We start from the raw sequence: 27028 nt of genomic DNA, 5'->3' as shown, positions 1-27028 counted from the left end.
CAGTGTAAATCAGAGGCCCCGGCTTTGTAGCTGATTGGGAAGTGGGCCCTCAAGCCCATACTACGGAGCCGACTGTATGGTAATGGTGGTGCCTGTCCAGCATATAGGCCCACATCGACAAAAGAGGTCTTCAATTGACGCAAAGGGTTCTTGGACCGCTATTTGAGGGCCCGTCCCGCAGGCCGGGACCCCTGAATAGGATCCTGGCCAGTCCTTCGTACCCTTAGATCCTCCAACCGGGTCCTTCATCGTCGGACCCCGTGGGCCCTCTAGGCTCTTGTGGCCTCCGCGGAGACTGTCTCTGGATGACTCGGGGCCCCTTGCCAACACAGACCCTCGTTAGGCGCTGTCGTTATTCCAATCACCTGAAAGGCTATGTATGATAGCTGCTGCAGGTATATTTTGACGCGCACGAGAGAGAGAGAGAGAGAGAGAGAGAGAGAGAGAGAGAGAGAGAGAGAGAGAGAGAGAGAGAGAGAGACGCGCGTCAAACCTTTGTCTGGTCTGTCACAAGATCAAAAAAGTTTAGCGCTCTTTCCTCACTTGGGCTTCAACCTGGATCCAGCAACGGCCCACTATCCGGGACAAGCTGCACGCACCAACTAGGAGCGGGATTAAGTGCGCTCTGGCGGGGCCCCGCCCCAGCGCGCATTCATTCCTCAAAGAGGGTCCTGTGCGAGTTACATCTTGGTAGCGTGGCGGTTGGCTCCCAGATGTATGCAGTCTCACCCCCACCATTCTCCGTTATTCTCCAACCGGATGCAGCCCGGAAGTGGTCTGGTCGGAAGGGCTCCAATCCAGTCGATACCGAAACCAAGCGCAAATGAAGTGGACGTATTGCGTCAGAGTCGCGGACGCCATACCTCGTTGTGAAATACATGCATCAGAATTGTATATGCTATCGGTGTTCGGCATTGCGGACCTCGGAGCCGAGCGCTATTTTGGAATGGCGTGACGCCACACAGCCGGTCAACGTCACTAACTTAAAGGAGGGGTTCGTGATAGAATTTGTGTGATAGGCTCACATAAAGATCACCGACAGTGGCGCAAAAGGGTTGGGTATGCCGTCCTGTGAAATGTCAGCTATAGGCGTTGTCGCTGCCATCTCGAGGTAAGTGTTTGAAGGCCTCACGCGATGTCCATTTGAGGTGTGTACCGTGTTAGCTGTATTGCGTGGGTGCTGTCGCTGCTTGTGTGCGGAATGATCGAACCCAAAAATCCCGTAAGATTCGGAAAGACGACCGCGCGCTCTGTTTGTGTTCGAAAAACTCAACAGGGTGCTCTCTGGAAGCTTTGCACGCCTATTGCGTGGCGTGCCGCTCGGTTAGCGAGGACGATACCAGCCGTTGGGATTCTCATTACGTTGGGCGGGCCTAGCCTGTGCGCCCATCGCCGGCTGCCACCGGCGAATGCCTTCGCTGCGATCCCTGTGTCGCCCCGCGCCCCGTCTTTGGCAGCTGCTGACCTTACGCCCGTCACGACCCCGCCATGCCGCCCTATGCCGACCCCATCCGGAGGACCGACGTACCATTCGGCACCGTTTTCCGCCCAGCGCCGGCCAGCGGCAGCGGCGACGTTCCGGGCCGTTCCGGCGCGATCCGGCCGACCGGCGCGGGCCGGCCCGTGTCAGGGCGGTCACGGCCCCGCCCTTGGGGCGCGTGACGTCAGAGCCGGTGGTGAGTCACCGCGCCGGCCGGCCGATCAATACGCGCACTGTCTTCCGCTCGCGGGCGACGCCGACGAACGCCGCCGCGTCGACTCGACGGCCGCGTCTCGGAGATCTCTGACCAGAGCGGGCAGCATCTCCGGCATCTGCCGTCAGAGCGAGTGCCGTCTCCCGGCTCTGGCGAGGGCAGGTGTCGCCTCCTGGTCCTGGTGAGAGCAGGCGCCGTCTCTTGCTCGGACGGGGACAGGCGCCGTCTCCTGCTCGGACGGCACTACGCGGCGTCTCCTGGCTCTGGCGAGAGGAGGCGCGGCCTCCTGGCTTTGGCGAGATCAGACGCCGTCTCCTGCTCGGGCGGCATTAGGCGGTGTCCCCTGACTGTGGCGAGAGCGAGCGCCGTCTCCCGGCTCTGGCGAGATCAGACGCCATCTGTTTGGGCAACACTAGGCGGCATTTCCACATCAAGATGGGAGCAGATGTCGCCTCATGGGATCTATTTTGGGCGCAGGTGCCATCTCCTTGTCATGACGGGACCAGGCGGCCCCTCCTGATTGTGGCAGAAGTGGGCGCCATCTCCTGGCCATAGCAGGAGTAGGTCCCGTCTCCTGGCCGATGGAAGCAGGCAGTGTCTGTGGCTCTGGTGGAAGCAGGAAATGTCTGTGGTGCCCGGCATAAACATCAGCAGACATTTCTTAGGGACAGGTAGAGAATCTTAGCTATAAGGGCAGGTAGAGAATCTTGGCTCTGGGGAACGGTCGATATCTCTGGGATTTGGTGGGAGCAGATAACGCATGTCATCCCCTGGCGGAAGTAGGTGACGTCTGTTGGCACGATGGGAGCACATAGTCTCTTCGGGCGCTGATGGGGAAAAAGAGCCTCATCGGGAGCTCTATTGACAGCAGACGACATCCCTTGGTCTGATTGGGAACGGATGTCGTTCCCGGTGTCAGACGAGGCCACCAAGGGTTTTGTGGGTCTTGCTGTTTTCTCCGATCCAGCCACCCAGCGACTCATGTGTCACCCGTTAGGCCAGCCGGAGCCTCTCCGACACTCATGCCAGCCGACATTGGCTGTTAGAGCCTCTTTATCAGCGGCGTACATTTGGACCATTAAATGACAACGAGGACACGCACGCGTAGCGTCACCTGTCGCTGGTAGACACGCGTACATGGCGTCACCAGTCGCCGACGGCGGGCGACGAACCAACGTTCTGGCCGCAGAGTTGGTAAACTGAAGACATTGTATGCACCTTTTGGCGGAAGCAGAGTTTGGACAGTCTGAATCTGGTGTTCAAGATGTCTGCTCAGCCATGGCCACGTCACCGTCGTACATTGCGTGGCGTCCTACTTCATGTTTAGACAGTTTTTGTGGCTTTTGTTGTTTGTTTTTTCTGTTTGTTTTTTTGTACACCGTTACCAAAGAACAAGTAACCTGGGGTGTCCCTCTAACCCAACGGCGCAGTAAACCGTACAATAACACCAGAGAACATAAAATCAAGTCGCAGCACTTCTACCAGCGGAGAAATAGAAACGAAAGTTAAGAAGCAGACGAAGAGGTGGTGCAACCCGGCAGGATTCGTGTAATGCAGCAGGCAATGGCAAATCATGCGAGAAAAAGCTTAAAGTAGCCAGAGCCAAAGTCAGTTAATGGAGGCCAGCTAAAAAACACCCATTAAACTACTAGCACCCATTTGCATTGTTAGCAAGGGGTATCAGTCACACAAATCGTAGGAGCAATTACCAGGCAAAACTAAATCATCATTGCAAGGTCTTCAGGTATGTTGGTTACGCTTATATGTGTTGGCACAGTCGTTGCAGGTGATATTCTTTACACAAGTTTTTGATCCGGGGATATCAGCCATGTTTGGAAAATATGAAATCATTCTTTTGTTCCACAGTCTAGGGCTTACGCAAGATATTGTAAATGACTTACATTTTGAGTTAGATTTGATGATGTACAAGTTTTATTCGCCTCATATGCGTTTCGTTAGATTCGTAAAGTTTATATATTGAATCAAGTGATCTAAAAAGCTCTCTGGTTGTGAATCTGTGCGTCACTATTCACATTTGGGATGTATAGGTATCCAATGGTTTTAAAATTTTGTGCCGTTAAATGGTTGGTTTTGAAGTTTGTGGAGCGTCCACACCTGTCAAACACACTTCCCTTTTTGTAAAATTACTAATCTATCTAGATCAAGAGCGTAATTAACACCCCAAATCAAGAAGCAGTACTTCAAATAAGGAAAAACTTTAGTGTTATAGAGTAAATTCGACGCTGTTTTATCAACTAAGTACCTAGTTCTACCAATTATATCAATATTTGTACTGAATACGCTGGCAACGTGATTAATATTAGGCGTAAATCCAAGGTTTGTCGATGAACGGACCAAGGTATTTGACTTTCTTCCCTTCAATAGGTGAGTTGTTAGTTCTTACATAAAGTTAATTAGGGCGTAAGCGGTCAACAGGCAAAAGCCCAAAGGTGGAAGCAGTCCAGCTTTTAATTAAAAAGCATACGGTGCACGCGCACAAACAAAAAACCTAACCACGCACACGCACGCACGCATGCACGTATTGATTATACAGTCACGTATACATTACACACTCTGACATAACGATCGTCAGAAGAGCGCACCATGAGTACCCGCGAACACCAAACAAACGGCGCGATACAAAAAGAAAACAACAACAAAGAACAAGCAAAGAACAAAGAACGCGATCGCAATGATTTTGCTGACTAAAATAAGTCGGTGCAGGAAGAATGTTGTAGAAAACGTTTGCAGGCTACATGCACGATAAGCAATCGTTCTTGTGATGTGAACGAATGTGTCGTGAAAGACTGTTATCTCCAAGCCCAAGCCGGAATCAATGAAGCTATCTCGGGCGCAGTCCCTACGTGCTTACCTTCCGGTGGTGTTTTGCATATTGACATCGGAGGTATGGCGGGCTGCTAACAGCTGACAACAAACGTTGACTTCGTAGATGTGTTCTAAGAAAGTCCATTTTAGTGGTTCAGTTCGTTGCAAACAGTCATCATGAGAAGTCGAATGGTATTGTTCTGATCCGCTTTTACCTCCTGTATATGGTTTCTAATTCCTCCGAGTGTCTGGAGGTAAGGGGTCATAATTTTCCATTATGTCATGCATTTCATCAACATTGACCACAAGCCAAGACTGTTCGCACCAGGGGCGCAGCCAGGATTTTTCAAGGGGAGGCTCCGGAGCCTAATGAGTACACATCACACCAATTTGTAATTTTCTGTCCGGAATATTCCGTGGTAAAAAACGCAGAATCAAGGCCAAAAATAATCCCAAAATCCTCCCTTGGCCGCGCCCCAGTTTCGCACCTCTACCAGGCAGTTTAACCGAACTATCGTCGATCGTTGATCCCCGTTCACGGTGCAGGGTGAGGGTCGTTTGTACCGTCCCGTGCATGCACGCTGGGTGTGTTAGACGTGTGGGCGTGTGCCGCCGAAGAGGTTGGAATTCGCCCTCTGGCCGGCCTGAATGGAGCAGGCCCGGTCGATAGTGCGGCGACAGCGGCGATCGGTAGGCGGCCGCCAGACCGGCGCCACCCACCTGGGCAGGGGGTCCAACGACCGACACCGCCGCAACAGACCGGACACGGGGTGCTGGCACCACCCACAACAGGCCGGACAAGGGGGCGGGCACCAGGCGCAACATCGGTGCATGGGTACCGCCCGCAAAAGACCGCAAACTAGCGACAGCAGCAGGGGATAGGCACGGGGTCGGATGTAGGGGACGGGCGCCGTCACAATAGACCGCACACTGGCGGCAGCAGCAGGGGATGGGCACGGGGTCAGATGTAGGGGACGGGCACCGCCACAACAGACCGCACGCTGGCGGCGGCAGCAGGGGATGGGCACGGGGTCAGATGTAGGGGACGGGCACCGCCACAACAGACCGCACACTGGCGGCAGCAGCAGGGGATAGGCACGGGGGTCGGATGTAGGGGACGGGCGCCGTCACAATAGACCGCTCACTGGCGGCAGCAGCAGGGGATGGGCACGGGGTCAGATGCAGGGGACGGGCACCGCCACAACAGACCGCACACTGGCGGCGGCAGCAGGGGATGGGCACGGAGGTCAGATGTAGGGGACGGGCACCGCCACAACAGACCGCACACTGGCGGCGGCAGCAGGGGATAGGCACGGAGGTCAGATGCAGGGGACGGGCACCGCCACAACAAACCGCACACTGGCGGCGGCAGCAGGGGATGGGCACGGAGGTCAGATGCAGGGGACGGGCACCGCCACAACAAACCGCACATTGGCGGCGGCAGCAGGGGATGGGCACGGGGGTCAGATGCAGGGGACGGGCACCGCCACAACAAACCGCACACTGGCGGCGGCAGCAGGGGATGGGCACGGAGGTCAGATGCAGGGGACGGGCACCGCCACAACAGACCGCACACTGGCGGCGGCAGCAGGGGATGGGCACGGGGTCAGATGCAGGGGACGGGCACCGCCACAACAGACCGCACACTGGCGATGGCAGTCATCATATCGTCATTCATCATTTCGCAGTCATCATTATCACACGCTGATGCAGTGACATTTTAGAGGCGTGTTTGCACTATGCAGCCAATGTAAGGATATAAATGCATGTAGTATAGGAGTTCTCGCTGTGCCGTCCGGGCCACGAGACAGGGCGCGTTAATGAGTCTGGTGGTGAGGCACCACCACCAGCTGGCCCGCGCTAACCAGCTGGCGTGACGCCGGCCTCTGTAGTGCCGCCCTCTGGCTGGATCACGCGCCGCCAGCCTCTGGCACCGGGAGCACGAGGCGTTCGCGTCGTGGCGTCCCGCACTCGTCTGCTGGCGTCCCGCACTCGTCTGCTACCCGTCCGGTGGTGGCCCGCACACGTCCGGTGTCGGCCCACTCACGCCCGGTAGCGGCCCGCACCCGTCCGAGAACGGCCCGCACCCGTCCGGTGGTGGTCCGCACACGTCCGTTCTCGGCCCGCACACGCCCGGTAGCGGCCCGCACCCGTCCGGTTACGTCGGGTGCGCACCAACCCGTTCGGTGGCGGTCCGGTCACCGGCGACTCGCTGCGCCTTGCGTCCGCAGGCTGCTCCGACTGTGGTCACTTCTCGCCGGGAGCAGGCTGCTCCGACTGTGGTCACTTCTCGCCGGGAGCAGGCTGCTCCGACTGTGGCGACTTCTCGCCGGGAGCAGGCTGCTCTGACTGTGATTGCTTCTCGCCGGGAGCAGGCTGCTCCGACTGTGGCCACCTCTCGCCGGGAGCAGGCTGCTCCGGCTGTGGTCACTTCTCGCCGGGAGCAGGCTGCTCCGACTGTGGTCACCTCTCGCCGGGAGCAGGCTGCTCCGACTGTGGCGACTTCTCGCCGGGAGCAGGCTGCTCCGACTGTGGCGACTTCTCGCCGGGAGCAGGCTGCTCTGACTGTGATTGCTTCTCGCCGGGAGCAGGCTGCTCCGACTGTGGCCACCTCTCGCCGGGAGCAGGCTGCTCCGACTGTGGTCACCTCTCGCCGGGAGCAGGCTGCTCCGACTGTGGCGACTTCTCGCCAGGAGCAGGCTGCTCCGACTGTGGTCACTTCTCGCCGGGAGCAGGCTGCTCCGACTGTGGTCACCTCTCGCCAGGAGCAGGCTGCTCCGACTGTGGTCACCTCTCGCCGGGAGCAGGCTGCTCCGACTGTGGCGACTTCTCGCCGGGAGCAGGCTGCTCCGACTGTGGTCACCTCTCGCCGGGAGCAGGCTGCTCCGACTGTGGTCACCTCTCGCCGGGAGCAGGCTGCTCCGACTGTGGTCACCTCTCGCCGGGAGCAGGCTGCTCCGACTGTGGTCACTTCTCGCCGGGAGCAGGCTGCCCCGACTGTGGTCACCTCTCGCCGGGAGCAGGCTGCTCCGACTGTGGCGACTTCTCGCGCGGAGCAGTGTGCCTAAAATGCCGCCTTGTCCTGCGCTGGCTGCGCTGCTGCGCTCCTGTGCTACTGTGCTACTTTCACACAAACGTGTTGCGAAGAGAACGCATCACCCCTGGGCGGCAGGCTGGCGGTCCGTCGGTCGATTATCGACTACCAGAGACGAGGACGGCGGAGGGTGTTCGCTTTGTGCAATCTTGGCCACGCTCGGAGCGGCTGCCATCCGTCTCCGGGACGGCCAGATTGTTGTTCCTGATCCTAATGGCGGGGCGTCGGGAAGAATGGCCGTCCAGGGACGGTCGGCGCCGGCGGCCGGCGCACCGGCCTCCGGCTACCGCAGGCTCAGGCGGGCTGAGCCGACAGAGCTGGTGCGCACAGGCCCCGGGCGTTCTCGCTCCTCTGCCGGACGCCGTCGGGCTCGCCAGCCAGATGATGACCGGCTCGCCACATGTGATACGGAGCCGCGTTAGATGAGATGTTCTTATTGGTTCGGTGGGTCTGGCGCTCCGGGCTGATAAAATGGGCTTAGCTTCCCAACGCCTTACTTGGTTAATTTTAAACTGATGAACTGCTCGACCCGTGTAATCACCAATGGGGAACAGACGCAAGGAAACTAAAATCTGCACTCTAAGAAATCGGCCTCACGAAAATATCATTGTGCATAGCGGGCAATATGCGTCATCACGCGGGACCACCCCAGCGCAAGGCTCCTGTGCTCCAATGGCATAGTCGCACTGCACACCCGTTTCGATGTTTCGATGGGCCTTGCGTGCCTGGGATGGCCGTCTTACACGGAGATGGCTGACGGAGTCGCGCCCCGACCTGGTTCCTGGTTCCGTGGTTCCGTCGCTGACTGCCCCAAACCGGCACTGACTGAGAGCAGAGTCCCAGTCCGGTCCCATCGCCGGCCGTCTCGGAGGGCCTACGGGGATGGGGAGGAGTCCGGGTCCTGTCCGGTCACCGGCCGTCTCGGAGGGCCTGCGGGGATGGGGAGGAGTCCGGGTCCTGTCCGGTCACCGGCCGTCTCGGAGGGCCTGCGGGGATGGGGAGGAGCCCGGGTCCTGTCCGGTCACCGGCCGTCTCGGAGGGCCTGCGGGGATGGGGAGGAGCCCGGGTTCGGTCCGGTCGCCGGCCGTCTCGGGGCCTGCGGGGATGGGGAGGAGCCCGGGTCGCGCAGCTCGCGTCGCCGTCCAGGGATCAATAGCGACCGGCGACGGTGGCGCCGCCGCTCGGCCGTCGCCGGCGCCGGGCCCAGCACGGCGCCAGTGTCGGAGCGCGCGGGAGAGCGAGCCGTGACCTGACCAGGTCAGCCGCCGGGTCACACGCCGCCGCGTCCGGAGCAGCTGCAGCAAGCCGACCGCTTGGTGAGCTGCTGCCCACGGCCCGCTGGGGCAGGCGGGCGCTACGTCCGCGTGTCGGCTCGGCGAGGAGGGCGCCGGATTGGGCTGGGGACGACCGACTGTCGCTGCGGCTTGAGCAGCCTGGGTTGTCCGTACCGGCGCGCTGTGTCGTTGATCGCGCCTCCGCCCGCCTTCCGCAGCAAACTGTCTAAACAAAAGCTGACCGTACGACCTTTGAGAGTGAGCTGGACCTATCGGGGAATCCTTTTTTTGTGACGGAATTTATGCAGTGTGTCAGTTTGTGATGTTATTCATGCGACGGCTGCTGAAGATCCTAGGTACCCATGCACCCTGGTAAAATTTTCTGTTGGTTCGGATATTTGGTAAGGGTTTGTTTCTAGCAGTTTTATCCCTATTTTACGTATTTTAACATTTTGGAATTCGATTTGCCAGCACACAGCTATCTTTACAACATCTTTGTGATACAAGCTCAATGTAAAAGTCCAGCTTGACCTGTATTACTGCAGTGTTAATAGCAGTCTGCCTCGGCAGCTGCTCAGAGCAGCTGATCTGCCGCCGTGCTGTCAAACGATAGTATAAGACCCATGTTTGGAATGCATCCATTTGAAAATGGTGTTGGAACTGCCCATAACTAAACTCAACGAAAATGTATAATACATGTGCTTCACCTAAACTGACAGGATGTTTGGCTGCAGGGTTATCGAATGATAAAAGGAACCATGGACCTGCCAAGTTTAATCGTCTGTTGTGAAATTAACCAGAAAGGAAAGAACAAACGTTTCATTTACACCATCCTTGGGGGGACTCGGGGAAACAAAGGAATAACAAACATTTGGTTTACGTCACCATCAGGCTATCACCAGATAACATGGTGTGAAACGAAAACTTCTTCCTCTCTTTTTGGGTCAATTTGGCGACGAAGGTTATAAGGTTTGGGAGGGTAAACCCGTTAAGTGTTCCGTGAACAGCCAGTATATTTGATACTCGCTCTTGGCGCTCTAAAACCGCCGCTTAGTCCTCCCCCACCTTCCTGCAAGGATCTTAACATGATCTAAATAATGTGCACTGAATAAATGCCCTGGATTCCATTGTTATCGTGAAGGGCGTGTCCACCACGTTAACACACGGCGTGCGGCGTGGAACGGGTACATAAGAATGTGAGATGTCCGTCTCATTTGTTCGAATATGAATTGGTGAAAACAGCAATAGGCACTACTAAAATAGCCTCCTTATAGGTTTTGCGTGTCTGCCAACAACGTTTCGGGCTTGCGACCAGCTGAGTTAAGGGCACTTTGTAGCAGCAAATGCCACAGTAGCATAGCTGTAAGCCCGAGCTGCATGGCTGACGAGCTGACGCAGCTGTTCATGACTCACACCATGGTCGCGCTCCGGGACGGGATCCGTGGCGGTCACTCGCTGGATCCGCGGGATCCGTGGCGGTCCAGCTGTGTCACCGCGGCCGGGTCCTCCGGCGGCCCGGCCTGCTGCCCTGCTCTGCGGCAACCGCACTAGAACCGAACAGTGTATGTCCCGGCTGGCCGCCCTAGAACCGGGCAGTGTATGTCCCGGCTGGCCGCCTTGGGACCGGACAGTGTATGTCCCGGCTGGCCGCCTGGAACCGAACAGTGTATATCCCGGCTGGCCGCCCTGGAGCTGGCCGCCCTAGAGCCGGTCCCGGTATGTTCCGGTCCCGGCTGGCCGCCCTGGAGCCAGACGGTTTATGTCCCGGCTGGCCGCCCTGTAGCTGGCCGCCCTGGAGCCGGTCCCGGTATGTTCCGGTCCCGGCTGGCCGCCCTGGAGCCGGACGGCTTATGTCCCGACTGGCCGCCCTGGAGCTGGCCGCCCTGGAGCCGGTCCCGGTATGTTCCGGTCCCGGCTGGCCGCCCTGGAGCCGGACGCTTTATGTCCCGGCTGGCCGCCTGGAGCCGGACCATTCCCCGTGCCGCCGGAAGTGCCATTCGGACACCGTTCGCCACTTAGTGGGGCGCGGCTGCTGGTGCTGCATGGCGTCAGAGGGAGGCCTGCCGTGATGTGACCAGTACGCAGGGCCGCTGCCATGATGCCCACTGCCGGACGGGCTGCCAGGCCTGCACTGGAGACATTACACGATGTACGCACGATGTGCGGCATCGGCGATCTCCGGGACTTTCGGTCTTCCGAGACTGTCAGTCTCCCGGCACTGCGGTCTCTTGGGGTTGACTTTTGGCAGCCTCTCAGTGCTGCCAGTTTCCTGAGGCTGATAACCCAGCAGACAGGGCACATTTGCTGGAGTTAGTCTACCTTCAGACTGTCGGTGTATAGACAGTTGAAAAAACATAGTGAGCTCATTTTCCGGCCTGTCATTTTCCGTGTGATAGACGTGCCATTAACGTGTGGTAGGAAATGTGTTTGCAGAGGCATAGCTGGCTGCAACATAATTGGTCTGTATCAGTGTGCAGGAAGCTGGTACGGAAATGTGGGATAGGCCGGTATTGATATCTGCTGTTTGACTGCTTAGGGCTTGTATCGTGCCCTCCTTGCGTAGGCTAATGCGGGCGCGTAGCGATATTTGGATCAACCAACACTTCCAGCACGGCCAGTGCCATCTCTGGGCTAGTTTGAAGTGATACAAATAAGTGCTAGGGTGCAATTTCGCACGGGTAGTTTGGCAGCACCTCAACGCCATAAAACGTTCCATGACGCAATCAATGACGCATTGAGGAGCATAGTTACTAAACAGATAGACTGTGTTGTCTTGAACAGTCTTTTCCAGCATGCCAGGTTGCTCAGCGTGCCAGTGTTGTGGGTTCGTGCCCGGGCCGTCAGCTGCCGTGAACTATTCGCCTTGTGTGTGGTCAGTGAAGTCACGTGACGTGCAGCACAGGTCACGCGGCGTCCAGCCCTACGGCCGGGGGCCAGGCTTACTTGAGAGTGTCAGTTGCAATGTCTACCACTGGCGGGGCCGGCACAGCCGCCGCTGTGCTCGCTAATGCCTGGGGGTGGGGAGGCAGAGGCGGCCAGGGGGACGTCTCCGGGTGCCCACGTCCCAGGCCGAGTATGACGTCATCAGCTGTTTGTGACCGGGTGGACCTACTGCTGCCAGCCGCCTCTTCCTCGTAGGACCTGTGTAGCCCGTTAACGATTATGCGCGACAAGGCCAAGGTAACTCCTGTTTACCTGTTCCTGGGGAGCGGTGTAGAAAAAAGGCGCGCTCAGGTCCTGTAGAAGGCTGTCGATTATCGCGTCGTAGAACGCTGAAACAGCAGTCTCTAGTTTATCGGGTGGATCAGCGTTGTGTAGTGCAGGAATGTAAGCGGGATTGAAGATACGTTGTAAGAGCTTTTATGACACACCCAAGAGAGGATGACCACCATGTGAGCGTTGAACTGCGGCCGGTCTTTGCACTTGTGTTCTACGCAGAAGTGGTTTGCGGCAAGGTAGATAAAATGTTGCTGTTTTTGGGAAAGGTGTCAGTTATCGTCATTTCGAAATCCCGACAACGTGCTATTGCCGGGAGCATATACCGCCCCCACCCTTCCTGTCCTCGTCCTGTGTATCTGGTCCCTGAACTGAACGAACTAATGCGTCAACAAAAATTATGCCACCTCGCTCAAGTATTGCGTCGAATACCCGTGTCTCTTGTGAGGCGCCGTGCCATCGGCGCCATTTACCGTGTCCCGCGCGATATTGCGATGATGCTTAATGGGGAAAGATCATCGCGCGTGTGTAATATGCACTAGGAATACCCTCATCAGTCTCACGATTTACGATTGTTACTTGGATGTCGATATTAGGTAAACGCTCTTGAAGCGGGCTATTGTGTTTCCTTCGAATCAAAGTGGCAGGAAGCTAGACTGGGATGATGATCAGCTGATATAATCATCTTTTAAATGGGTTTTGCGATTGTAAGCTGACTGCGGGTGTGACGATCATACACAGATATTTATTGAATGGATGGCAAAACCGACAGCAGTTTCTCATGACCCTGGCGAATCGTATTTGTCTTATGAAAGTAGTAGGAAAACCATAGGTAACTCAGCCGAGAAGCAATTCTAAGGAATTAACAAGTTAAAGTGAGTTCATCAGAAAGTTTAACAGAGCCAAGCAAACTTTTGTCGTGGATGGTATTCTGCAATGTGCGAATATGGCCTGCGTACTTTGGCAATGGCTTTGCTAATGCTTCCGCGAGACGGCGCGGGAATCAGCAAAACTACGGTGAATGGTTCTTTTCTACTACATCATATGATATCATATACTGCCTTACATGTCTTATTGCATCATGCGTTAAACCAGTTGACGCCACACACGTGCTTACTTTATTCGAATGCGTCGTGAGTGGTGCATCTGAAACGCAATATGTTTGTCAATAGAGGAAAACATTGGAGTGTTATTGATTTGTTCTTGAACATCAGTTCGGAATGCCGCTTTAAGTAACGTCACGTCGTTCTTGGGTCATTAATAATAATGTCGTGTTCAAAATAAGCTCTGACCACCTAAAGCCTTTAGCTCCGGAAATTTGGCATTTTGCCAGGCTTATCATTGAACCCCGACCGGGTCAGAGTCGGATCAGGGATGAGCGTTGTTTTTTGTTTGGTTTGAGCCAGGGTGGAATCGACTCCGCAAGTAAATTTGGGTTAGTCGGAGTCAGAGTGGAATGAATTACGTGTGTTGGAATTTTCATCGGCCAGTTCACACACATATATAAATGATAAGTCAACAACCCATTCGTTCGGACAAGCTGTGTGACCAAAAATTAGAGCGATGGACACATGCTTGCGCTTGCGTCAGTGTCGAAATATTTGTCATAACTGTATGCCTTCCACAAGACGTGCTTTGCATTAACCGGTCTCACCTTAATCTTCTCCGTTCTACTCGTGTGAGTCGATTCAAGAATGGACCCACGCGTGAGTAAGATTCGTAAGTTGGAATAGAAATCAACTCACGTTTGCAGTGCTTGCAGAGCCCCGAACCGACCCTCACGACATGGGAGCGGAGGAGACCGAATCGGCTCCGTGTAAGCGAAGGCAAGCTTAGGATGATTCAAAGTTTACGTTCTAATACTATACAGCCTATGCTGTACAGTTTACGTTCTAATGCTACACAGACCTGCTTAAATTTTGCCACCTACTGAAGCAATTCGGCCAAAGCGTAGTCAAACAGAACAGTTCGCTGTGGGGCAACATAGACACATATGACATTGACCGTGCATTACAATGTGGGTGCATCAGCCTCGTGCGCAGATACGAAACATTTCCTCTTTCATCATATACACACGCAAGCTTCTGTTTGTTCTGGACACTGCTAGAACATTTATCTCCGAAGCATAATATGTTTCGTATGACAGTGCTAACTTTGGACTTCCCCAGCGAAGTTCGGTGCCTTGTTTAGAAGCTCGGTCGGGCGCCCGCTAAGGGTCGTCCCGGAAACAAGGAGGCGGGTTTTACACGCTGCTCGTCATCTCATCCGCGCTCCCAAGCCAAAATAATGAGATTGCCAGCGGGTGTACCCTATGTCCTGTGATTTCCTTGTTAGCCGTATTTGTCTTGCCCAGCTGGGCCTGTGTTTTAAAAGAAGCATTGCTTAGTGTACGGATCCGGGATGTAAGGCTGCACGCGTTACCGTTGAGCCGTAGGAATGCATTGTCGTAATGTATGTCCATTGTACCTAGTGATGCATTACCGTAATACAACCGTAGTGTGGGTGGTGCTCCGACATCGTGCACCTCAACACGCACACTGCCGTTCCGGTAAAAGAGCATGGGCTGCTGCTGACTAAGTTGACATTTTATAGAATCCCTATCGCTTCCCCGGCCGACGAGTTACTCGGCTTTATATGTTGGGTGCCGTAGGCAGCCTGATCGTCCCGCGGTGCGCTCTGCACGCGTGCGTCCGCTCGGCTGCACGCGCACGTCGCGTGCGGGTCCGTTCGAAGGCGGGCCCTCGCGTGCGATGGGCCCTGTTGTCGCTCGGTGCGGCCGCCGAGGAGGGAGGGGACCGGTGGCGCCGCCGAGACGGGTAGCCGCTCCTCAATCGATGCGTGCGGAGGTCCGAGGCCACGCGACCACCACAGGTCCGGCGCCGACCGTCCGGCGCGTGCGGGGCCCGCGCCAGGACAACGGCCCACAACGCAGCCCCGCCGGCGCCGCGGCTGCAGACACGCGGTGGAGCGCCTACGCTATGTTCTGGCGTGCTACATTTGTCTGCCGCGGCTGCCGAACCCGCTGAAGTCTGGCATCCACCGCTGTCAGGCCCGCTCCAGCCTGATTCAGGGCGGGCTGTCGGGCTTCGTCGACGCGATAGAGTCGGGGACGACGGCCGGTCAAAGGCCTCGATCAGATGATTGCTCGCATGTAAGGCCCCACGCTGTCCCTGCGGGTCCCGTGCTCGTGCCCGACGGCACCGAGGCCTCGTCGCTCGACAAGCCGATGGCTGGGAGCAGACAGCGGGTCTCCGTGGGAGACGCGTGACATGGAAGCAGACAGCGGGTCTTCTTGGCGGACGCGTGCCGTGGGAGCAGACACCTGGTCACCATGGTGGACGTGTGACGTCATGGCTCGATGACGTCATGGTGGTGCTGGTGTCACTCGGGCGGCCGTCTGCAGCGTCGTGCCCCGCTGGTGAGACTGGCTTAGGAGGCAGCCGGGCTTGTGGACCGGCGCGGCGGCGTAATATACCTCTGGTGTCGTCTGCTGGGGAACGGCCGCGATAAGTCGGTCTCGTCAGCCTGACTGAGATTAGACTCAGCTGGGGCTTCCTGGACCGGGGGCTCTGCCAAATAGCGCAGCGTCCGGCGGCCCGATTTGACCTCCGCGCGGGGTGGAGCGTGAGCATCTGAGAGATGTCAGCCCACAGGCCGGCGCCAGCAGACAGGCTGCATTTGACTCCGTTATCTGAGGCATACAGCAGACACCATTCGCCTGGCGGGGGCGTGCGCTTTCTTGCTCATCGAAGCGGTGAACCCCTGTACCTTACTGATCTAATTTTTGCAAGGCCTGCTTGTGTCGGACAGCATCTTGTGTGTGAAAACGGTCCGAGGATCACCCAATGGCCACTCGTTGGATCGATGGTCTCTGCGCGGCTACTGATTTAGTCGTCTTAATCTTCTGGTTATGTCGCTGGACAGATCAAGACACTTGTCCCATATGGTCGGGCGGTCAGCAAACGGATACGAGTGCTTCATGCGCGTGAGTCCCGGAACCCCGCCGATCGTTACAGGCGTTCCGCCGGCTGGCCGGAGTGGCTGACGTCAGGGCTGACGTCAGTCACTCCGGCCGGGGGATTGGCGTGTCTGCCGCCGGGCTCGCCGCGTGCGCTGCACCCCATCCTCCGTCACGCCGTCACAGCGGGCGGCGGCGTCAGCGCGGGCCGCCGGCCGGCGGCGCGGCACGTCTCCGAGCGGTCCGTCGTCCGCCGTCCGGGACCCACTGGCACTCTCGCGTGACCTCCGACCCCGCCCGGGGGACAGCCGGAGCCCGTGCCTCTGTCGGCCGGACTAATTCGCCGGCGACGGCGGCGGCGGAGGGGGAGGGGGAGGGCCGTTGTGCGACCCGCCGTTGGCGGCGGCTGCGCCCGATCAATATCCGGTCCAGGTCCGATATTGGTGGCAGCGCCGCGTGATGCAGGGACGCGTCGGTGGAGCTTGTGCGCGTGCGAACGGGCGCCATTCGCGACCGCTGGCTCATGTCCTTGTCACATAGCTCCATCATGCCATCGTACGGCGAGATACCGGCGGGCGCCAGAGGAGCTGGTGGAACTCGGTTATCGAAACGTCATGCCATCATACGGCGAGACACCGGCGGGTGCCAGAGGAGCTGGTGCGACTCTGTTATCGAAACGTCATGCCATTGTACGGCGAGACACCGGCGGGCGCCAGAGGAGCTGGTGGGACTCGGTTATCGAAACGTCATGCCATCATACGGCGAGACACCGGCGGGCGCCAGAGGAGCTGGTGGGACTCGGTTATCGAAACGATGAAGCCCTAACGTCGTGCTCGTCATGCTGTAATAACCTCAAAACGTGGGTGCAGCACCGAATTGTTCACTCAGTCGCAGTCACGCTGCGCGGTTTCAATTGGAATGCCTCACCCATGTGTTCAAATAAATCGCACCTATATTTATGCATGGCGTTTTCGCCATTCTGCGAGATAAGAATGCTCTGGAGAGGTCGAGCATAGCACATCTGCTGCGCTGCTAACATCAAAATATCGCCGTCTTTCACGCTACCTTTCTGAGCCTACTGTTCAGGACATGTCGTATTGGTCTGTCCTGTTTTGATCAGTCTTGGTGAGCGGATTTCCGTCTGTTTTTTGTTCGCCAAATTTGCTGAGTTCCCAATAGTGGGCCGTTGGTCCGGTTCATATCGAGCGTCGCGGCTCGCAATCACGGCTGCATTAAAACGGGCAGCTGCCGTCACCACCGCACCGCCCAACCGTGCGCCGCTAACCAGTGCTTTTATGTTTTAGATTGCACTTGACTGTATTAGGTTTGTGACTTACGGCACTGTGCTTATCTGTTGCAGCTGTGACTATGGTTTAAACTATGGAGTGGGAGAAACGGAGTCATCCGGTGCCAGCGCCTAGCAGCGCCCCTAGCGGTAAGTACTGCACTGCCACTGGTTCCCGAGGCCTCGTGTTTTCTTTTCAGTCACGCGTGTTTCCCATTGCGGTCGTTACGGCGGCCGTAAGTTCTCCACTTTGGCTGCCACGGCCGCTCCTCTGTCCCTAGCCGTGTTGGTTCGGCTGCGATCGCTATTCGTCCTACAAGCTCGGGGCGGCGTGCTCGGCCCTCTCCCGGGTGGAGAGAGGGCCGGCGGCCTGTTTTGACGCGGTGCGGTGTGTTGGCCCCGTCGTCCGGCGGCAGTTCTGTGGGCCGAATGCGCCGCCCCCGGAGGAGCCGGGCCGCCCGAGACTGGGGGCGATGAGCCGGCCCGGCCTCCGCCGGCGTCGGCCCCGGCTCTCGCGGCCGTGTTTTCGACGCCGTGCAGGCGGCTGGTGTCGGCTCGATATGGCTGACGCGCCGCCGCGCTCCGCTGCCGCCGAGCGCCCGCGCCCTGGTCGATCGTGCCCTGGCGCTGTCGAGACAGCCGATCACCGGGGCGGCGCGGCCGCTCCGCTACTGTTTAGGCCTTTGATGTTTTCGTCACGTTCGCTGGCTGTGCGTTGCTGACGGCTGGTCCCGAGCTGCCGTCGGCGTCACAGGCTAAAGACGTTGCTTGAGTTTTAGTTTTCAGGTGATGATAATAAGCTCGTTCCCGAGATGGGGCTTCTCATAACCTGTCACGTATCTAAATTAGGTCTTGGGACGAGATGGGGTGCAGCGGAATGTTCCCAGGCTATGTCCGGAGCCAGAAACGAATTTGAAATGAGCTGGTCCAGCTTTAGATGCGACACCGGTGATAATGTGGCGTGCTCCGGCGCTTAGCACTAATGCCAGTCTTGTTAACAAAATTGTCATTTTTGATTGCAGTAATACCACGAACTCAAATGTTCTTATTAGTTGTGTCCCGAAGATGATGTGAGTCTTAGGCAAACCATCGAGAAAGACTTCTGTCCCTGCAACGTGTCCTGGCAGTGTACTACAGTCAGCGATAAGTCGACAGCTCGTTTGCGTACGGTTTTCTAAAGCGCATGGGGCAAACAATATCACTGTGGTCTGATTACTCGTACGTTAGCCTGGGATCAGATGCAACCGAAACCAGAATTGGAAATGTACGATGGTCATGCGTGATGAATGGCCAGTGCACAGCGTGGGGCCCGAGCAAACGAGCTCATTCGATCCAGAGCAAATGTAACGCGCTTGGCTCTGTGCTCATACCGGTTCGCCGTCCGTCCACAAGCGCTGGCTGGCTGCACGGTGGCCAGCCCGTGTGACGGGGTCGGCGTGCGGTACGCAGCACGGGCCGCGAAGCGCCGCCGGTTGACGGCGAAGGTGTCGGGTATCGGGGACGGCAGTCACGGCACCAGGAGAGCGGCCGCGCGCCGAGCGAGCCTCGCAGCTGGCTTCAGCGGCCGCGGCGGCTGCAGCCGTCCGGCAGTCCGGCACCAGGGACGCGGCCGCGCGCCGAGCGAGCCCCACAGCTGGCTTCAGCGGCCGCGGCGGCTGCAGCCGGCCGGCAGTCACGGCGCCAGGGGCGCGGCCGCGCGCCGAGCGAGCCTCGCAGCCGGCATCATCGGCCGCGGCGGCTGCAGCCGGCCGCCAGATCGGCCTCCCCGCGGTCGGCGCACGACGCTCAGTGTGTCGCCAGTGGTGGGAGCGATTCTAGCGCCGAGCAAAGCCCCAGCCATTGACAGCGACGCAGCGGGCGGTGCTGGTGGCGAGAGCGGCGGGGCTGACGCTGTAGCGGCTGCGGCGGCAGCAGCCGGAGCTCGCACCACCCTTCCCAGAACTGTCGGCCAGATGGAGCCGCGGCCGCCACCGCCGCCGGCGTCGCTGCCATCGCTGCCCGGGCTCAGCAGAGGTCAGCCGGAGGGCACGCCCGCTGGGAGAGCAGGGGCTGGCGCCGTGGTTACCCTCGCGGGGCTGTTGGTTCAGCCTGCTGGCGACGGCGGTCGGTGACTGGGCTGACCAGCATATAATATCGGCGTCTCGCCAGAGATCGCAGGCAACCGCTTAAGCGGCGACTTTCTTTGTCAGAAATCACGTCTTTTTATATTGACCTGTCGTGGGTTCATGGGCTTAAGGGGTTCCCCCCCTGCTTTATTTTTGCTGCCTGGTACATCACCATGAACGCTGCAGGTTCTGCTGTAGCTGTCTTCTGAATCCGCACCGCGACCGCTGTCAGCAGCTACCGCGGCGCTCCAGCACTGAGCCAGCGCGGCCTTGACGCCCGCTGCAGAGGAATCGATCGTCAGGCGATTATGCAGACTGCGCTGATGGCGGGCAGCCGTCGGCTGAAGCCGCTCCGATCGGCGGCTGTCGTCGGCCGAAGCCGCTCCGATCGGCGGCAGCCGTCGGCCGAAGCCGCTCCGATCGGCGGCTGCTGTCGACCGAAGCCGCTCCTGTCGGCGGCTGCCCGACCTCGTCAGCAGGCTCCGGTCAGAGGGCAGGGCAGCCCGGGCTGCCGACGCTGCAGACGGCGCCGAGCCTCCGCCCGGCCGCCGCGCTCGCTCAGTTTCGACCGCGCGTGTGCCACGGTCGGCTGCATGGGCCCGGGAGCCGGGCTGGCCGGCCGGCCGGCGCCGCCGCTGGAGCCCCTGGCGCCCGCACCGAGCGGGCCGCCGGACGGGTCTGGTGCCCGCGAGGGATGACCGGATGCGACGGACTCCGTCTCCGGGGGCCGCGCCGCACTGAAACCGCCGGTCGATGCCAAGCCGCCCGGACCCGGCGCCGGCAGGGTATCGCCAGTGGACTTCCGGGCCGCCCCAAGCCGGATCTGGCGTGCGACAGACGACGAGGGGAGGGGGGGGGGGAGGGGGGAGCCGACGGTCGCCATTGGGCTGGGCTTCTCCGCGGACTCCACGCGTCATAAGCCACCCGCTGCTGGCACGGCTGGCGGCCCGCCGCCACGCCCACCATCGATCAGTCGTCTCGGCGCTGAAGAGCTGTGCCCAGACCGCGCTTTGTGGGCTGCCTGCTGCGCACTGATGGACCCATACCCGAGGATGCAGGACAGCCGCACGGCACGACTGACGTCACGCCATGCCACGTGACGTCACGTCACGCCACGACTCACGGGCGGCCCGCCGTGCTCAGGCCACCACTATCTCCCCAGGCCCATAGGCTGCATAACAGGCGCCTCACATCAGCTGTACGCTGGAAGTTTCCGCTGGCCCCTCGGTGCCGCTCCACCCCTGCGCCGGGCGCCTCACATCAGCTGTCTGCTGGAAGCCTCCGCTGGCCCCTCGGTGCCGTCCCACTCCTGCGCCTTATCGTGGGAGCTGCGAGGGCGCCTCACATCAGCTGTCTGCTGGAAGCCTCCGCCGACCCCTCGGTGCCGCCTCACTCCTGCGCCTTATCGTGGGAGCTGCGAGGGCGCCTCACATCAGCTGTCTGCTAGAAGTCTCCGCTGACCCCTCGGTGCCGCTCCACCCCTGCGCCTTACCGTGGGAGCTGCGAGAGCGCCTCACATCAGCTGTCTGCTAGAAGCCTCCGCCGACCTCTCGGTGCCGCCTCACTCCTGCGCCTTACCGTGTGAGCTGCGAGCCTTGGACGTGGCCGGCGTGCCGCGCCAGTCCACCCTGCCACGTGACATGCGGTGGAGGACTGGTTTGAAGTGGTTTGAGCTGAGCCATGGCTGTCCTGAACAGAGCCATGGCTGTCCTGGTCTAGAACAGACGATGCTTTCGGCCGAGGGCGATGCCCTGCCCATCTTCGCCATTTGGCGCTACCGCACTGTGCTCTGGGCCCTGCGTGCATTACTTGACCCGAGCACTGAGATTCGTTCCTTATAGGGATGTTCGTCCTTGACCTCACAGCTGAGGCTGGTGAAGCGCATGGACATCGCGGTGATCGCTATGGAACCCCGAGTTGAGGCCAGTGAGGCGTCTTGGCCGCGCGCAGGTGTCACCTTAATCCACAGCTGAGTCTTGTGAGGCGCGTTTGCCGTGCGTGGATCGCTGTTGACCTCCTTTTCGAGGCCAATAAGTCGTCCTGGCCGTACGCAAATCGTTATTGACCTGCGGAGCGGACCAGAGACCGGGCGCCGCTGTGGCGGGCCGTCCGGTGACGTCAGCGGCGCCGGGCTATTGAACGGCGTCGCGCGCCCTGACCCGGTCATCATGTCAGCGGCACCACGCGCCCTGACCCGATCGTCATGTCAGCGGCCCCCCCGATGGTTATCTGTCACGCTGGTTCTGGGATGGAGGTCAGGCCTGGGGCCACATGCGAATCAGATGAAGAGGAGGGGTGAGGAAAGGTTTGGCCAGGTCAGGTCAGGTCAGATCAGGTCATGTCAGAACGGGTCAGATCAGGTCAGATCAGGTCATGTCAGATCAGGTCAGATCAGGACAGGTCAGATCAGGTCAGGTCAGGTCGGATTATATTATATCAGGTCAGGTCAGGTCAGGTCGGCTGACCGATGGGCTGACCGTTAGTGGTTAAGCAGCCAGGCTGTGCCGCGACGGTTGTTAGATCATCCGGCTGACTTGCTGGGGCGATCCAGAAGCGGCGCACTGATAGAGTAGTGGCTTAACTACGCGTGTGGGATACCAAGCATACAGGGTTCAATTCCCCGTCGTGTCCGCCCTTCCTGCCAGGGTGAGAGGCGGGCCGAATCATGTAGCTGCAGTAACTGAATGTGTCGTTAAGCCCAAAGACAATGGCAAGCGGCAGTTTGACGTCGGAAATCTCTCAGGGACGGTGCCAAAGCCTGTTAAGCATGGGCGATGACGACATTTTCATGGTTTCGATTTGACGTCATTCCCGATATTATGTTGACTGCCTTCGGAGCTGGTGCCCAGATCCTCCTCGAAGCCAAAGTCCCTGCGGGCCGCAGCCGTTTCAGGCTTATTTGTGTCCGGCTTTTGGGCAGCAGAGGTCTCTCCGTCTCAGCAGGACTGCCGGGCGCGTGCGCACTGGTGGATGTGACGCGGCGGCCGGGCTGGAAGGCGGTAACTAGGTGTCGGCGTGGGGGCAAGACGGATGACGTCCGGCCGGAACTCCTGAACTCGGCACGTCGTGTCCAGGTAATAGCGGGGCCGGTCGGTCCAACAGTACTTGGAAGGTCGGCGCCGCGTGACATTGCGGCGCGCCTGGACAAGAGCGGTCCTCCGACGCATCGCAGCGGTGGGTGAGGTTCGTCTCACAGCCCCGAGCAGTCGCGAGCTCCGAGTGCAGCTGCCGGTGCTGTCGCCGCGGTGCGCGGTGCTCGGCTTTGCGCGTGGCCGGGGGCTGGCCGCTCTGGCCGCGCGTGCCGGCTACCATCAGCGGGCCTCTGATGGGAGCGGACCGCCGGCGCCGGCCGATCCCGTCCGTCCAGCGTCTGACTTCTGCGCGATTGTCCGGCGCCGTCCGAGCTGTTCGGCATTGTTCTGCAGTCCGTGCAGGGCGGCACGCTGCTGGGCCGGACGCGGACCGGACCGGACCGTGCGTCGGACCGGACGTCGGTTCGGCCTGACCGGCCGCCGCCTGACCTGGTCACCGGACCGCGACACCCACCGCCACGACCGGTCCGGCCGGCACACTGACGCCACTTCCGGCTCCGCTGGACATAAACTGCGCCGTAGTCAGGCTGATCTTTGGTGGGGACGGAAAACTCACGCTACCGGCGTCACTGATTACACTAGCGGCTCCACTGCATGCGGACCGCGCCCTCGTCGGACTGTTGTTTGGTAGTAACTGAAAACCCGTGCTACCGGTATCTGCTGCCCGTCATAACACGCTGCAATCCGAAGCAATGCATGACCGAAGCAGAGCAGTATCTGTTGTGATGATGACTCGGAGCGGAATACTCCGCTTGTCTAGAAATGCCGGGACCAGGCTCGTATCGCGCTGAGCGGCAGCGTTCTCGCTCCCGTGCTGCGCGGCAGCGTTATTGAGACCGAGCAAACAACTGTGCTGCTTTTGGTCCAATAAAGGCCCGCTGAACGGATTGCCGCCTGATGCAGGCTGGCGGCGTGAGGGCCGACGTTGACACGTCGTACCATCGGCGTCAGAGCCGCGTGCCCAGATGACCGGCCGGCATCTGAGCCGCGTGCCCGGATGACCGGCCGGCCTCCACGCCGCGTGCACAGATGACCAGCCGGCCTCTGAGCCGCGTGCACAGATGACCAGCCGGCCTCTGAGCCGCGTGCACAGATGACCAGCCGGCCTCTGAGCCGCGTGCACAGATGACCATCCGGCCTCTGAGCCGCGTGCACAGATGACCAGCCGGCCTCTGAGCCGCGTGCACAGATGACCAGCCGGCCTCTGAGCCGCGTGCACAGATGACCAGCCGGCCTCTGAGCCGCGTGCACAGATGACCAGCCGGCCTCTGAGCCGCGTGCACAGATGACCAGCCGGCCTCTGAGCCGCGTGCCCAGATGACCGGCCGGCTTCTGAGCCGCGCGCCCGGATGACCGGCCGGCGAGTGCGGCGACCGGTCAATACGGCGCAGCGCCGCCCCATGATACATAGGTCCGCGGGGCTGACGGCCTCCGGCCGCAGCCCAGCCTGTCGTCGGCGGTGACCGGGCGCCGGAGGACGCGTGACTTGCTCCTTGCAACGCCGGTACCTCGCCGCTGACATCGGCCTGATCCCAGAAAGTCGAGTCCCCTTCGCAAATACGCACGGCTTCTCTGTTTGCTCTGTGCGTGAGCGGTCGTGCTACGCTCCCCTGGGATGACGGCTGAGAGTGTTTGTTTTGTGACGGGGCGTCCTTCCGTCGTATTACTTGGCACGCGCTCGGGTTGGGAAGAGGGAATTTGTCCTACGCCAGAGGGTTTTATAGACTAATTCGAACTGCGCAGCGTGGCCGTGCCAAACTTTTCATAGCTGCATGCAAATGAACAGCGGATCTTTTAGGATACAAATTTAGCGTACCATGTAAGGTTGCCGATCTATGTCAGGTCAAAGCCAGGCCGTGGCTTTCAGCGAGGGAAATTTTTAGGTAATTGTTCAATCCAATTCGACAACAGTGTATTAGACAAAGCCATGCATACTGCCGCTAAGGAAGCTTCTTAGGCAATGAGACAATGTAATTTAGGATTACAAAAAATTCCATCGACCTAGGGTCAGTGATGTAGGTCAGACCAACGTCAAAACTACACTGTTTTTCACCCGAGAGCTTGCTCTATGTTATAATTTCTTATGCACATTTCGAATTTCTTGATAGCAGGACCGCAACAGACATCTGCCATGAGTTTCTGTCAGGTCGGAGTGGGTCGTCGACCTTAAATGGCCCAGATTAACCCTTTTTAGGAGCGTACCGTCTTAAGTAATCCTTAACGCGTGTTCAAATGAAAGAATCAAAACAATATCTTAGGCTTTAGGTCAGCGTGACGTTGTGTGGGTCAAACAAGGTCACTGATTTTAAACGAACACCAGCGGCCTTTTGCTTAGAACAGGTATCTCGATTCACGGCGGTTACCTGAGGAGGTCCGGGGGCACTTTGGACAACGATCTGAGTTTGACCTTAATTGACCCGAAGGTCACGGCCTATAGACCTCAAATTTTGACTCGAGTGAGTTCACATACGGACCAACCAACGGCATGGATTCGATGTCTCTAGCTCTTTTATTTTCTAGGATCTGATGGCGGTCGAATTGACCCTCTCCCCTCTCGAGCGCAGGGCATTCAACTGGCTACCCGGGCGCTTGCTTCTAGCTAATCCAAGTGCTTGGTGGCTGTCCGTGTATCAAGGATCCGTCACATGTAAATGATTCGTCTTTCCATGCTAGTCGTCCCGCACATTTTCTTTTAAGCGTGTCATGCTTGCACAGACAACGCGCTTAGGCTCCCATGTGACCATGGGCCGTAGGGCCGTCTGAACGTTTCCAGTTTGAACGTTTTATTTGAACGTTTCCAGTTTTGTCAAAATCTAGATTGGCTCACGAGATCGCGTGAACCGGTCACATGACGCTCCCTCTGAACTTTGGGCCGGCCGAAGACAAAGCAGCTTGTCCCGTGGATTTTTCCACAAATTACTTCTTGTGTGATACGGGGCGCGATGCAAAAGGGTGTTGCAACTTTCGATCCGTCACCGTCAAATGATGCGGCTCACTTCAACAACACAAAACAACAACAACAACAGGAACAAAAGCAACAACGCCGGGCTGTGGTCTGAAGCCCTTGTGCTGCTGCATTGAGCACATGTCTAATTCATCGCCATGGCAGTGACAGAACGGTGGCATTGGGCCCGCCACGCGCGTTCACATTACGAAAACGATCGTCCTGTACCTAATTTGTCTTCTTTTACTCGACAATGTGCATAGGCTAACTGGACTACCTGCCTAGATTTGCGAATGTGGTGAGTGTCCTTATTGCATATCATGCCATAAGCCTTACCATACGAACACCTTCCGCTGTCAGCTACCATTTAAAGCGCCGTTCATATACCCTTCTTGTTCCATGGTGCCGTGACCATTATCAAACTACTAGTTATATGTCTTGTCAACAGGTGGCAGGCCTGTGTACGGTACGCAGGTAGTCCGTTTCCGGCATTGAACTGACGCTCTGCATTAGACGCAGTTCTGTCGCTCGTGACGCCTTAGGTATGTGATTCAACTCATGCGTTGGGGTGTAACATGCAAAGGGACCCCCAAACTTCTGGAGCGTTAGTGTCAGTATCATGTCCGTGCTTATCGCGCTCGCGCTCGCGTGAAGATGCCTGCTAGCTTGCGCGATGAGTAGCGGCAGGCAAGCAACCATTTGAACGCAGCTGATGTCTTAGCTTCCTGCCCCGTCATATCGAAATTGACGCTCAGCGGGGACAATTCTGCAGAGGACAAGCCGGTGTGAGTTACACAACGCTGGGCCGGGTTGAAGGCTGAGCTGCGGGCGGCCGCCGTGGGACTGCCGGCGGCGGCACCGGCTGCCGCCCATGCCCGACCTTCACGGCTCGGGCTGCCGGTGCCGGCCGCGCCGCGCCCCGGCCCCGTCCTTCGCCGAGGACGGCAGGGTGCCCTGTCCGTCATTGAGGACGGCTGGGTGAGGACGCCTGGGTGAGGACGCCTGGGTGAGGACGGCTGGGTGAGGACGGCTGGGTGAGGACGGCTGGGTGAGGACGCCTGGAGGGGGGAGGGGCAAGGAGGATGACTGAATTAGGGAGGAGGGATGACTAGAGATCCCGACAGTGATGCGTCTGTGTAGCAGAGCTTAACTGGCAACATAAAGCCATTATGTCGGAATGCAGACGACAAGGGTGTCCTTCGCCGAGCCCGTCCCACATGAGTGACTACACCAAACCTAAAGATAACAAAAACGCTGCTCAAAGAGGACCGGAGTGTAAGTGACGTAGCTGTGGCCGGGGCGGTGACGGCATCTCGACCTTGCCCCATCGCGCGCGCTGCCGGCTTGGGCGCCGGCGCCGGCCGCGACCCGTGGCGGCGCGCCGCGATGACGGATGACACGGTGACGCCGTCAGCTCCCGTTGCGTGCGGCGCGTGGCACGCGCCGGCCGCTGACGGATGGCGGCGGCGGCGGCGGCGCAGCTCGTGATGGAGCACCGAGCGGCCAGCAAGTCAGCACCTGCTCCCCGACGACCGGCGAC

General features: G+C 58.7%; 1 protein-coding gene across 3 annotated transcripts in view; it reads left to right on the top strand.

The window, feature by feature from the left end:
* The window catches only part of LOC119091256 (protein Fe65 homolog), a 78967-nt gene that overhangs the window by 7022 nt on the left and 44917 nt on the right, over positions 1-27028 (top strand). For 2 of the 3 annotated variants that reach the window (XM_037213925.1, XM_037213923.1), the window contains exon 2: positions 17423-17497. In XM_037213925.1, coding sequence (XP_037069820.1) covers positions 17443-17497 — 55 coding nt within the window. In that variant the 5' untranslated portion in view covers positions 17423-17442. Of the gene's footprint in view, positions 1-8818; positions 8931-17422; positions 17498-27028 lie in introns of those variants that run through there. The other variant, XM_037213924.1, reaches the window with a different exon arrangement.

This window comes from Pollicipes pollicipes, unplaced genomic scaffold (genome assembly GCF_011947565.3).
Source record: "Pollicipes pollicipes isolate AB1234 unplaced genomic scaffold, Ppol_2.1 Scaffold_3447;HRSCAF=4054_pilon_pilon_pilon, whole genome shotgun sequence".
NCBI lineage: Eukaryota > Metazoa > Arthropoda > Thecostraca > Pollicipedomorpha > Pollicipedidae > Pollicipes > Pollicipes pollicipes.
Note: the sequence above shows the minus strand (reverse complement) of the source record. Positions and strands in the feature narration are given on the sequence as shown.